At 44.8% G+C, this 14473-nt stretch overlaps 1 protein-coding gene across 1 annotated transcript in view; it reads left to right on the top strand.

Moving 5' to 3' along the window:
- The first annotated feature begins 1567 nt into the window (after nucleotides 1–1567).
- dapk1 (death-associated protein kinase 1) overlaps nucleotides 1568–14473 on the top strand; it is a 185911-nt gene continuing 173005 nt past the window's right edge. The window contains 2 exon segments of the mRNA XM_064937941.1: nucleotides 1568–1710; nucleotides 2312–2528. Coding sequence (XP_064794013.1) covers nucleotides 2467–2528 — 62 coding nt within the window. The 5' untranslated portion in view covers nucleotides 1568–1710; nucleotides 2312–2466.

Genomic DNA, 14473 nt, shown 5'->3' with positions numbered 1-14473 from the left:
GCCCACACACCATTAGTATTGTATAGGAGTGTAATTACTCTAAATGTACAGTTGTATGAGTCAGTAGTTCTCTGCCGCCCCTAGTGGCCCAGGACACAACTACATGTAGTGGAACACGCAGCCCACACACCATTAGTATTGTATAGGAGTGTAATTACTCTAAATGTACAGTTGTATGAGTCAGTAGTTCTCTGCCGCCCCTAGTGGCCCAGGACACAACTACATGTAGTGGAACACGCAGCCCACACACCATTAGTATTGTATAGGAGTGTAATTACTCTAAATGTACAGTTGTATGAGTCAGTAGTTCTCTGCCGCCCCTAGTGGCCCAGGACACAACTACATGTAGTGGAACACGCAGCCCACACACCATTAGTATTGTATAGGAGTGTAATTACTCTAAATGTACAGTTGTATGAGTCAGTAGTTCTCTGCCGCCCCTAGTGGCCCAGGACACAACTACATGTAGTGGAACACGCAGCCCACACACCATTAGTATTGTATAGGAGTGTAATTACTCTAAATGTACAGTTGTATGAGTCAGTAGTTCTCTGCCGCCCCTAGTGGCCCAGGACACAACTACATGTAGTGGAACACGCAGCCCACACACCATTAGTATTGTATAGGAGTGTAATTACTCTAAATGTACAGTTGTATGAGTCAGTAGTTCTCTGCCGCCCCTAGTGGCCCAGGACACAACTACATGTAGTGGAACACGCAGCCCACACACCATTAGTATTGTATAGGAGTGTAATTACTCTAAATGTACAGTTGTATGAGTCAGTAGTTCTCTGCCGCCCCTAGTGGCCCAGGACACAACTACATGTAGTGGAACACGCAGCCCACACACCATTAGTATTGTATAGGAGTGTAATTACTCTAAATGTACAGTTGTATGAGTCAGTAGTTCTCTGCCGCCCCTAGTGGCCCAGGACACAACTACATGTAGTGGAACACGCAGCCCACACACCATTAGTATTGTATAGGAGTGTAATTACTCTAAATGTACAGTTGTATGAGTCAGTAGTTCTCTGCCGCCCCTAGTGGCCCAGGACAACTACATGTAGTGGAACACGCAGCCCACACACCATTAGTATTGTATAGGAGTGTAATTACTCTAAATGTACAGTTGTATGAGTCAGTAGTTCTCTGCCGCCCCTAGTGGCCCAGGACACAACTACATGTAGTGGAACACGCAGCCCACACACCATTAGTATTGTATAGGAGTGTAATTACTCTAAATGTACAGTTGTATGAGTCAGTAGTTCTCTGCCGCCCCTAGTGGCCCAGGACACAACTACATGTAGTGGAACACGCAGCCCACACACCATTAGTATTGTATAGGAGTGTAATTACTCTAAATGTACAGTTGTATGAGTCAGTAGTTCTCTGCCGCCCCTAGTGGCCCAGGACACAACTACATGTAGTGGAACACGCAGCCCACACACCATTAGTATTGTATAGGAGTGTAATTACTCTAAATGTACAGTTGTATGAGTCAGTAGTTCTCTGCCGCCCCTAGTGGCCCAGGACACAACTACATGTAGTGGAACACGCAGCCCACACACCATTAGTAGCCAGCTACATTGTTACAATCCTTCCTTCCATTTCCTGCAACATTCCGTTTTTATGTTCTCTGAAAGGAAACGTTATTTCGTTTCAGCGTCTCGGATATATTAGCCTGTCTTCTATATTGACTGCTGGGACACGGTAAGACGCTTTATTCTATTATCGATACGTTTACATTTTCCAACGAATGTGAGCAGCTTAATCGGTGGCTACTATCAAAATTATTGGGTGATAAGAAGGGCCAAAATCTATTTGATTTGTTACCAATTAAGCTATATGAAATAAAGCAGCTGTATTTGTTTACTAGGGCGTTTTGTCCGCTAGTAAAACGGATAAACACCTGCTCTGGGGTTGAACATGACGATTTAACTTTACAAGAATAATATAGTCGCATTTCTTTCACTGGCAGCGAGCTACTCCCGAACACATACCAATCGTTTCCTTGGCTACTCCAAGCCTTCCACTCGGCTTTCTATGCTTCACCTGTAGCCGAAGACTGTGTCGGCTGCTCCATTTTCTTATTTCTGGCACATTACTGAAAGGTAGACCTGCTTCGTGGAAAACTAGAGAGCGAAAAGCGAGACCAGGGAGTGAAAGTCGTGACGTCTCACAAAGCAAGGTGCAGCTTTTTCCCCAAGTCAACCCTCTCTTTGTTGAAGAATGTGTTCATGCCAACTCGGTGTACCATTGAACCGTTACACAACAATATGTACACTAACCATCTTGCATTTTAACCTCCTAGAATGAAAGGATCAGATATGAAGAGGGTCCGTGGCCAGGTACGGCTGGGTCGGTTCACCGGGACACGGACGGGAGGCTGCTGAATGAAGGCTGCGGTGATGTGCGCGTGCTGCTGTTTTGGAATCCTCGGCTTGGGAGCAAGAACCGCCTGACAACATGACTGGGTTCAACCAGCAGAATGTAGAGGAATACTATGAGATGGGAGATGAGCTGGGGAGGTGAGTTTTATATGCTGTGAATGAACACTACCAACAGTGTCTGAGCCTAATACTGTGGTGGTCTGCTGTCCTATGCAACCACAATATCATACTATTACATTTGTGTGTTACGTTTTGGAACAGTGACTATGATCAGTTATATTATCCAAAGACTGACTGTAAAACCTTCAAAGGCTCTCTCTGTCAAAAACCTCTTGGTTACGCAAAGCATCATGACTATATTATCTCTGATTGATGGATGTTACAACCAGACTAATATAATACTGAATAAGATTATGGGCTAATGATTTATGACCAGAAAGACAGCAACTTTCCCTTAAATCTCTCTCACATCATCTCTGAGTAATAAATCCTAATGCAGTTATAAGCTGATGACTTGTTACATTGCCTCTTGTCAGACTGACAGTGTTCATCATGAAGCAGCGCCCCCCTATCAGCCCTACTGTCGTGAGTCTTCATCTCACATTTACAGCCTGTCTCTTCACTTTCAACCCGTATAGCTCTCTGCTCCACTCCGTATAGCTCTCTGCTCCACTCCGTATAGCTCTCTGCTCCACTCCGTATAGCTCTCTGCTCCACTCCGTATAGCTCTCTGCTCCACTCCGTATAGCTCTCTGCTCCACTCCGTATAGCTCTCTGCTCCACTCCGTATAGCTCTCTGCTCCACTCCGTATAGCTCTCTGCTCCACTCCGTATAGCTCTCTGCTCCACTCCGTATAGCTCTCTGCTCCACTCCGTATAGCTCACTGCTCCACTCCGTATAGCTCACTGCTCCACTCCGTATAGCTCTCTGCTCCACTCCGTATAGCTCTCTGCTCCACTCCGTATAGCTCTCTGCTCCACTCCGTATAGCTCTCTGCTCCACTCCGTATAGCTCTCTGCTCCACTCCGTATAGCTCACTGCTCCACTCCGTATAGCTCTCTGCTCCACTCCGTATAGCTCTCTGCTCCACTCCGTATAGCTCTCTGCTCCACTCCGTATAGCTCACTGCTCCCTCCGTATAGCTCTCTGCTCCACTCCGTATAGCTCTCTGCTCCACTCCGTATAGCTCTCTGCTCCACTCCGTATAGCTCTCTGCTCCACTGTATAGCTCACTGCTCCACTCCGTATAGCTCACTGCTCCACTCCGTATAGCTCTCTGCTCCACTCCGTATAGCTCTCTGCTCCACTCCGTATAGCTCACTGCTCCACTCCGTATAGCTCACTGCTCCACTCCGTATGGTGTGCATCCAACATGGCACCATATTCCCTTGTATTGTCCATAGGGTTCTGGTCATCCAACATATTCCCTTGTATTGTCTATAGGGTTCTGGTCCTCCAACATGGCACCATATTCCCTTGTATTGTCCATAGGGTTCTGGTCATCCAACATATTCCCTTGTATTGTCCATAGGGTTCTGGTCCTCCAACATATTCCCTTGTATTGTCCATAGGGTTCTGGTCATCCAACATGGCACCATATTCCCTTGTATTGTCCATAGGGTTCTGGTCATCCAACATATTCCCTTGTATTGTCCATAGGGTTCTGGTCATCCAACATATTCCCTTGTATTGTCCATAGGGTTCTGGTCATCCAACATATTCCCTTGTATTGTCCATAGGGTTCTGGTCATCCAACATATTCCCTTGTATTGTCCATAGGGTTCTGGTCCTCCAACATATTCCCTTGTATTGTCCATATGGTTCTGGTCATCCAACATATTCCCTTGCATTGTCCATAGGGTTCTGGTCCTCCAACATATTCCCTTGTATTGTCCATATGGTTCTGGTCATCCAACATATTCCCTTGCATTGTCCATAGGGTTCTGGTCCTCCAACATATTCCCTTGTATTGTCCATAGGGTTCTGGTCATCCAACATGGCACCATATTCCCTTGTATTGTCCATAGGGTTCTGGTCATCCAACATATTCCCTTGTATTGTCCATAGGGTTCTGGTCATCCAACATGGCACCATATTCCCTTGTATTGTCCATATGGTTCTGGTCATCAACAACATATTCCCTTGTATTGTCCATAGGGTTCTGGTCATCAACATGGCACCATATTCCCTTGCATTGTCCATAGGTTCTGGTTCTGGTCATCCAACATGGCACCATATTCCCTTATTGTATTGTCCATAGGGTTCTGGTCATCCAACATATTCCCTTGTATTGTCCATAGGGTTCTGGTCATCCAACATGGCACCATATTCCCTTGTATTGTCCATAGGGTTCTGGTCCTCAGTAGGGTTCAACTTCACCACTACTGATTCTCCAAGGCAGAGACAACTGGCTGAGACCGTGACTCTACCAGTGTAGCGAGCCAGATGACAATTAATGACAAATCACCCAATGACAATTAAAGGTTTTTTTAGGAACAGATGTGTCAGTAGTACACTGTTTGGATGCTGGAATGATGTTGGGACAAACGGGTGTCACGGTCGTTTGTAGAATTAACAGACCAAGGTGCAGCGTACGTTGAGTTCCACATTATTTATTAAAAGAAGTGAAACTTCAGCAAAGAAAGACAAAACAATAAACTAACAAATTAACGAACCATGACTACAACACTAATTCAAAACATAAACAACATCCCATAACCCACAGGTGGAAAAAAATGTTACTTAAGTATGATCCCCAATTAGAGACAATGATAGCCAGCTGCCTCTAATTGGGAATCATACCAAAACCCCAACATAGAAAAAACAACCTAGAACCCCACATAGACAATATAAACTAGACTAACCCCCCAGTCATGCCCTTACATACACCATAGAAAATAAAGGCTCTCTATGGTCAGGACGTGACAGAGGGTAGCCAACAGGAGTGCCTTTCCAAGTGATTGTTTGACAAATACTGGTTGTGTTTATGCCACGTTTAATGCCACATTAAAAGCTAATACATGATCACATTCATGACAAATCTTTGCTAGGCCTCATAGACCCACTGAGATCATACTACATTAATAGGGGTTCTATATGTAATTCTGTGACTAGACCCACTGAGATCATACTACATTAATAGGGGTTCTATATGTAATTCTGTGACTAGACCCACTGAGATCATACTACATTAATAGGGGTTCTATATGTAATTCTGTGATTAGACCCAGTGAGATCATACTACATTAATAGGGGCTCTACATTATTAGGGGTTCTATATGTAATTCTGTGATTAGCCCCAGTGAGATCATACTACATTAATAGGGGTTCTATATGTAATTCTGTGATTAGCCCCAGTGAGATCATACTACATTAATAGGGGTTCTATATGTAATTCTATGATTAGAACCACTGAGATCGTACTACATTAATAGTGGTTCTATATGTAATTCTATGATTAGACCCACTGAGATCGTACTACATTAATAGGGGTTCTATATGTAATTCTATGATTAGACCCACTGAGATCATACTACATTAATAGGGGTTCTATATGTAATTCTATGATTAGACCCACTGAGATCCTACTACATTAATATGGGTTCTATATGTAATTCTATGATTAGACCCACTTTCCCCCTGTCTCCCTACCCCCCCTCTCCTTCCCTACCTCCCCCTCCTTCCCTACTTCCCTATCTCCCTAACCCCCCTCTCCCTACTCCTGATCTTTCCCCCTGTCTCCCTACCCCCCCCTCTCCCTACCTCCTGATCTCCTCCCCTCCTCCCTGTCTGAATCCAGCACCCAAGTGTCTGTGGTTGGAATGAGGCCCGTTTGGAGAGCGGAGTCAGTGTTTGGTGTTAGAGTAGCCGTGCATGTCAAGACCAGCCACCTCACTGGAATGAATTAGTTCACTTGGCTATCTATCTTATTTAACCATAAACACTGTGCCGGTGGTTCTATACATTCTAGTTGTTGCTCCTAGACGTTTCCACTTCACAATAGCAGCACTTATAGTTGACCGGGGGCAGCTCTTACAGGTTGGAAAGGTGGCATCCTAGACGTTTCCACGTTGGAAGTCACTGGCTTTACTGAAGATCTCATTCTACTGCCAATGTTTGTCTATGGAGATTACGTGGCTGTGTGCTCGGTGTTATACACCTGTCAGCAACTGGTGCAGCTGAAATAGCTCAATCCACTAACTTGAAGGGGTGTTCACATACTTTTTGTGTTGTGTGTGTGTGTGTAGTGTACTTCTAGTGGCTGATGGGTTCATCTCAGATACAGTCCTTAACAGAGACATTCTGTAACAGATCAGAGCTGAAGTTTGGTGCCAAATGATTTACAACTTGTGTTGACAAAACCAACATGCAAAGTAGATTATTATTATTTTAACAACCTAAGAAGTATAGGTGAGCAACAACTGCTCAGTGGTAGGCCACACAAACTCACAGGACGGGACTGCAGAGTGATGAGGCGCCTAAAAATGTTCTACTCTTGGTTGCGTCACTCACTACCAAGTTCCAAACTGCCTCTGGATGCAACGACAGCACAATAACTGTTCGTCGGGAGCTTCATGGAATGGGTTTCATGGCCGAGCAGCTGCAAGCCTAAGATCACCATGCGCAATGCCAAGCATCGACTGGAGTGGTAAAGTTCACAGCCATTGGACTCTGGAGCAGTGGAAACACGTTCTCTGGAGTGATGCATCACGCGTCACCATCTGGCAGTCCGACGGACGAATCTGGGTTTGGCGGATGCAAGGAGAACTCTACCTGCCCCAATGCATATTGACAACTGTAAAGTTTGGTGGATGATGAATAATGGTTTGAGCTACAGTAGGCCCCTTAGTTCCAGTGAAGGGCAATCTTAAAGCTACAGCATACACTGACATTCTAGATGATTCTGTGCTTCCAACTTTTTGGCAACAGTTTGGGGAAGGCCCTTTCCTGTTTCTGCATGATAATGTCCCTGTGCACAAAGGGAGGTTCATATAGAAATGGTTTGTCGAGATCGGTGTGGAAGAACTTGACTGGCCTGCATAGAACCCTGACCTCAACCCTATCGAACACCTTTGGGATGAATTGGAACGCCGATTGTGAGCTAGCCATAATCGCCCAACATCAGTGCCCAACCTCACTAATGCTCTTGTGACTGATTGGAAGCAGGACACCGCAGAAATGTTCCAACATCTAGTGGAAAGCCTTCCCAGAAGAGTGGAGGCTGTTATAGCAGCAATGTTCCAACGTCTGGTGGAAAGCCTTCCCAGAAGAGTGGAGGCTGTTATAGCAGCAATGTTCCAACATCTGGTGGAAAGCCTTCCCAGAAGAGTGGAGGCTGTTATAGCAGCAATGTTCCAACATCTAGTGGAAAGCCTTCCCAGAAGAGTGGAGGCTGTTATAGCAGCAATGCTCCAACATCCGGTGGAAAGCCTTCCCAGAAGAGTGGAGGCTGTTATAGCAGCAATGTTCCAACATCTAGTGGAAAGCCTTCCCAGAAGAGTGGAGGCTGTTATAGCAGCAATGTTCCAACATCTGGTGGAAAGCCTTCCCAGAAGAGTGGAGGCTGTTATAGCAGCAATGTTCCATCATCTAGTGGAAAGCCTTCCCAGAAGAGTGGAGGCTGTTATAGCAGCAATGTTCCAACATCTAGTGGAAAGCCTTCCCAGAAGAGTGGAGGCTGTTATAGCAGCAAAAGGGGGACCAAGTCCATATTAATGCCCATGATTTTGGAATGAGATGTTCGACAAGCAGGTGTCCACATACTTTTGGTCATGAAGTGTATCTCTGCTCTCTGTACTGTTAAAAAGTCGTTGATCCTCCAGATATCCGCTGCTTAAACACGGACTGACTGGCTGAGGCCTTGGCTAATGACTAATCAGAAGGTTTCAAGGTACTTGGTTGATTCTGAGTCTAGGGAGTTCACATCCTCCTGCTCTGGGGCTGTAACTCAATAATTGCTCTTTCCTAAAGTGTGCACTTGTTCACTTCACTAATCTTGAAAGGAAATGACGGTTATAAATCAGAAATATGGAGGAAACTCCCATTTGCCTCAACCAATCCAGTGCTTTTAGATTTGTGGGATGTAGTGAACAAGTGCCCACTTCAGGAAAGAGATTATTGGAACGCAGCCTATGCCTGATAAGAACGGTTGTGTAGGCGGGGCCAGATCTTTTGTACGGCCCCTTTAGTGGTGTGGAAGCGTTTAATAGCCTCACGGTGGTGGCGTGCTGTGTGCTGCTTGGGTTAAACAGACACACACAGCCCACTTTTGAATCCCTGGGTAGGGTGGATATGAGGGGGCACCAGCACCGTCACGGTGGTCCACAGAATTTGAGGCTCCTGAATAGACCCTTCAGATGTTAGTCCCCATCAGTCCATTGAAGGATGGTGCTGCAGTCTAATGGGCTCATGACCTATTCTGCTATTTACTGTTTTTATTTACGCTGATCTTGTTTTGTACATTTCCTATGACATCCGAACAGATATCACTAAACTCCATTTGGATGAAGATTTCTACTTCAATGAGTCGACCACTGTTGTTGAAGTGGTCAGATGACGCGGATGCTAAGCTATAGGACTATTTTGCTAGCATAGACTGGAATATGTTCCGGGATTCATCCAATGGCATTGAGGTCACCAGCTGCTGCTGCTCCTCACTGTTTATTATCTAAGTATAGTCACTTTAAATAGAGTTAAGGGCTTGTAAGTAAGCATTTCACTGTAAGTTCTACACCTGTTGTATTCGGTGCATGTGACAAATGTGATTTGATGTACTGCTCATTCTGGGCCAGGCCCTAATTCCCGGGACTCGAAAGAGGAAGAGACGGCGTAAGAGGAAGATGAGACGGCTCCGAGACGAGACCACGTTCTATTGGCAAACTGGATGAAATCCGTTCGAGACAATCCTATCAACGGGACCGGAAGTCATATCCAATGTTTCTCGGGGTCGTGGGTGAACAAGGGCATAGATGATATACTTCTAGCTGGGTTTTCTATGCCTCATCAAGACTGAACTGCAGCTTCGGGGTGTGTGTCTCTTTGTTAATAACAGCTGGTGCTGAGTTAGAACACCACACTATTTACCAAAAGACTTCATCTATATTTATTTTTTTGCTGTCTATTCACCACCACAAACCAATGCTGGCACTAAGACCGCTCTCAATCAGCTGTGTAGGGCCATAAGCAAACAAGGAAATGCACATTGAGGCGGCGCTCCTAGTGGCTGGTTATTTTAATGCAGGAAAACTGAAATCCATCTTACCTCATTTCTACCAGCATGTCCCTTGTGCAACGAGAGGTGAGAACTCTAGACCACCTTTACTCCACACACAGAGATGAAAAGCTCTCACTCGCCCTTCATTTGGCAGATCGGACCATAACTCTATCCTCCTGATTCCCGCTTACAAGCAAAAACTCAAACAGGAAGTACCAGTGACACGCTCAGTATGGAAGTGGTCTGATGAAGAGAATGCTAAGCTACAGGACTGTTTTGCTAGCACAGACTGGAATATGTTCCGGGGTTCATCTAATAACAAGTGCGTCGTCCCCCCATGGTGATATATCGCAAACTGAAGGACTACAGGCAACATCCGGACTGAGCTAGAGGCAACTCGAGGTGAGAACTCTAGACCACCTAGAGGCGAGAGCTGCCACTTTCAAGGAACAAGACACCAATCTGGACGCTTACAATAAATCTCGCTACGCGCTCTTACGAGTCATCAAACACTCAAACCAAAAATTCTGGACTAACATCCAATCCTACTAAGCCGGCTTTGACACTCGTCGGATGTTGCAGGTCTTGCAAACTATTACCAATTACAAACATTCACAAGGCTAGACTGATTACCAGGACGCATACCTGGAGAACATTTTCAACTTTCCCTGACAGTCTAATAGCTACAATGCCTTCAGAAAGTATTCACACCCTTTACTTTTGTGTCAACGATCTACACAAAATACTGACGTCAAAGTGTAACACATATTCTAACATTGTGAAAGTAAAAAACACTCTTGATTAGAGAAGTATTCAACCCCCTCAGTCAATATCTAGAATTACCTTTGGCAGCTGTGAGTCTTACTGGGTAAGTCTAAGAGTTTTGCACTCCTGGATTGTACAATATTTGCACATTATTCTTTCAAGTTGTTTGTTAATCATTGCTAGACAGCAATGTTCAAGTCTTGCCATAGATTTTCAATGACGATTTTTAAGTCAACTGTAACTGGGCCTCTTGGGAACATTCAATGTCATCTTGGTAAGCAACTCCAGTATAGATTTGGCCTTGTGTTTTAGGCTATTGTCCTGCTGAAATTCTCCCGGTGTCTGTTGGAAAGCAGGTTCTCCATTAGGAATTTTTTCCTGTGCTTATCTTTATTCTGTTTCTTTTTATTCTTAACTCCATAGTCCTTGCTGATGACAAGCATACCCATAACATGATGCAGCCACCACCATGCTTGAAAATACTCAGTGATGTTTTGGATTTGCCCCATAACCCTTTTTATTCAGGACATTCAAGTTAATTTCTCACAACTATTTTAGTAGTTTTACTTTAAGGCCTTATTGTGAACAGGATGTTTTGGAACAGGTTTTATTATTTACAGGTTTCCTTCTTACCACTCTGTCATTTAGGTTGTATTGTGGAGTAACTACAATGCTGTTGATCCAACCTCAGTTTTTTCCTATCACAGCCATTAAACTGATGTAAAGTCAACATTGGCCTCATGGTGAAATCCCTGAGTGGTTTCCTTCCCCAAATGAGTTGTATTTACCGGATACACCTGTATCTTTGTAGTGACTGGGTGTATTGATACACCATCCAACGTGTAATTAATAACTTCACCATGCTCAAAGGGATATTCAGTCTTTTTCCCCCCTGGTCTCGGGTCTTTCTCTCTGGTCTTTGGTTGAAGCTGTGTTTGAAATGCACTGCTCGACCTTACAGATATCTGTATACAGAGATGAGGTCATTCACGTCATGATCAACACAACATGCTACAATTTTAAATTTTTTACTGAGTTACAGTTCATATAAGGAAATCAGTGATTTTAAATAAATATATTTGGCACTATTCTACGGATTTCACATGACTGGGAATACAGATATGACTCTGTTGGTCACAGATACCTTTAAAAAGAAGTAGGGTTGTGGATCAGAAAACCAGTCAGTATCTGGTGTGACCACCATTTGCCTCATGCAGCATGAAACATCTCCTTCACATAGAGTTGATCAGGCTGTTGATTGTGGCCTGTGGAATGTTGGCCCACTCCTCTTCGATGGCTGTGAGAAGTTGGTGGATTCAGGCAGGAACTGGGACACGCTGTCATAAACCTCGATCCAGAGCATCCCAAACATGCTCAATGGGTGACATGTCTGAGTATGAAGGCATTTTCAGCTTCCAGGAACTGTGTCCAGATCCTTGAGACAAGGGGCTTTGCATTATCATACTGAAGTATGAGGTGATGGCAGCAGATGAATGGTACGACAATGGGCCTCAGCATCTCATCACGGTATCTCTGTGCATTCAAATTGCCATCCATAAACTGCAGTTGTGTTGGTTGTCCGTAGCTTATGCCTGTCCATACCATAACCCCACTGCCACCATGGGGCACTCTCACAACGTTGACATCAGCAAATCGCTCGCCCACACAACACCATGCACGCCATCTAGCTGGTACAGTTGAAACTGGAATTCATCCAGTGGCCATGAAGTCACCATTTGCCCACACACAACACATCACCAGTGGCCATCTTGAAGACACATCACCAGCGGCCATCGAAGGTCACCATTTTGCACGCCCACAGTTGAAGTCAGAAGACACATCACCAGCGGCCATCGAAGGTCACCATTTGCCCACACAACACCATGCACGCCATCTAGCTGGTACAGTTGAAACTGGAACTGCAGTCAGGTCAAGACTCCGAACTGCAGTCAGACTCTGAGGACGACGAGCACACAGATGAGCTTCCCTGAGAGGGTTTCTGACAGTTTGTACTTTACTTGTGCAAACCCAGAGTTTTATTAGACGATCTCACAGGATGTGGAGGCAGAGAGACCCGTGGTCTGCAGTTGTGAGGCCGGTTGGATGTACTGCCAAATTCTCTAAAATAACATTGGAGGCAGATTATGGTACAATAATGAACATTAATTTCTCCGGCACCAGCTCTGGTGGGTATTCCTGCTGTCAGGATGGCAATTTGCATCTGTGAATTCTGTCATAACTGCACAGTGGCTTTGTATTGTCCCCAGGTAAATCTGTGTAATGATCATGATGTTAAATCAGTTTCTTGCCACATGTCTTGGCAAAGGACAAATGTCACTAACAGGTGTAAACAAGTTTGTGCACAACAAATGAGAGAAATAAGCTTGTTGTGCGTATGGAACATTTTTGGGACCTTTTTTTTCAGCTCATGAAACATGAAACCAACTTTACATGTGTTTTTTTATTTGTACCATATTTTTGTTCAGTGAATTTAGGCCATGAAGGTGTTGAATAGTTTCATTTCAGCTTGAAATGTCTTATTAATGAAACATAATTTGACTTTGACATTATGGGGTAATGTGTGTAGGGAAGTGATGACAAATCTCAATAACACCTGAATGACTACCGCCCTGTAACACTCACACCTGTAGCCATGACGTGTTGACCACTTTCAACCAGAGCCCAAGAACCCTAAATGACTGCCCATGAACTCCAAGAAGTGTGACCACTTTCAAAATGCCCAAGAACTCCAAGGTGTCTAAATGACTACCGCCCCGTAACACTCACACCTGTAGCCATGACGTGTTGACCACTTTGAACTCCAAGGTGTCTAAATGATTACCGCACCGTAACACTCACACCTGTAGCCATGACATGCTTTGAAAGGCTGGTCACGGCTCACATCGACACCATCCACCCAGATACCCTAGACCCACACCAATTTGCATACCGCCCCAACAGAACCACAGATGACACAGTCTCTATTACACTCCACACTGCCCTTTCCCACCTGGACTAAAGGAACACCTATGTGAGATGCTGTTCATTGACTACAGCTCAGCTTTCAACACTATAGAGCCCCACAGTGGAGGTGTCATAATACCCATAAACCCTAGCGGTCAAACAGGGAAATGGTTCCATTCATCTTTCACATTGGGGATTTCAGAAGCACTAAAATAAGGACTGTGTTTCGTGACGGCGTTTTGAGAACCATGGAAATCTCTCTCGGACACGGTGACTGATTCGGCTCTCTTTACTGCTTCGAATTAGCATCAAAGTACACATCATGCAAAACTACAATTCCTTGTAAGCTCATCTTCTCTAGCTGACACCTTTGTTACCAGGTATTGTCAGTTTTTAAAGATCACAGAATTGCTCATTTTGAAATACTTTTTTGCAGATTTAAATGACCAGCATGGTCAAATAATAATAATCACAGTAGTTGTTGAGGGTGCAGCAAGTCAGCACCTCAGGAGTAAATGTCAGTTGGCTTTTCATAGCCAATCATTAAGAGTATCTCTACCACTCCTGCTGTCTCTAGAGAGTTGAAACCAGCAGGTCTGGGACAGGTAGCACATCTGGTGAACAGGTCAGGGTTCCATAGCCGATCATTGAGAGGATCTCTACCACTCTACCACACCTGCTGTCCCAGTCCTTATTATAAGTGTTTCTAAAATCCCCAGTGTGAAAAGTGAATGGAACCATTTCTCCGTTTGACCGCTAGGTTTTATGGGTATTGTGTACTGGGGCACTTTTTATAGTGCCCTCCAAACTCATCACTGAGCTAAGGACTCTGGGACTGAATACCTCCCTCTGCAACTGGATCCTGGACTTCCTGACGGGCCGGACCAGGTGGTGAGGGGGCTGCCGTATTCTGTTCATAGTCTCTGGTCATAGAGCCTGGTGGGACTGAATACCTCCCTCTAGTCTCTGGTCATAGAGCCTGGTCTTAGTCTCTGGTCATAGAGCCTGGTCTTAGTCTCTGGTCATAGAGCCTGGTCTTAGTCTCTGGTCATAGAGCCTGGTCTTAGTCTCTGGTCATAGAGCCTGGTCTTAGTAGTAACATGATCTCAGTGGTGTGTGTTGGTCTCTCTAGTAACATGA

Source organism: Oncorhynchus masou, chromosome 25, assembly GCF_036934945.1.
Source record: "Oncorhynchus masou masou isolate Uvic2021 chromosome 25, UVic_Omas_1.1, whole genome shotgun sequence".
Classification (NCBI taxonomy): Eukaryota; Metazoa; Chordata; class Actinopteri; order Salmoniformes; family Salmonidae; genus Oncorhynchus; species Oncorhynchus masou.
Note: the sequence above shows the minus strand (reverse complement) of the source record. Positions and strands in the feature narration are given on the sequence as shown.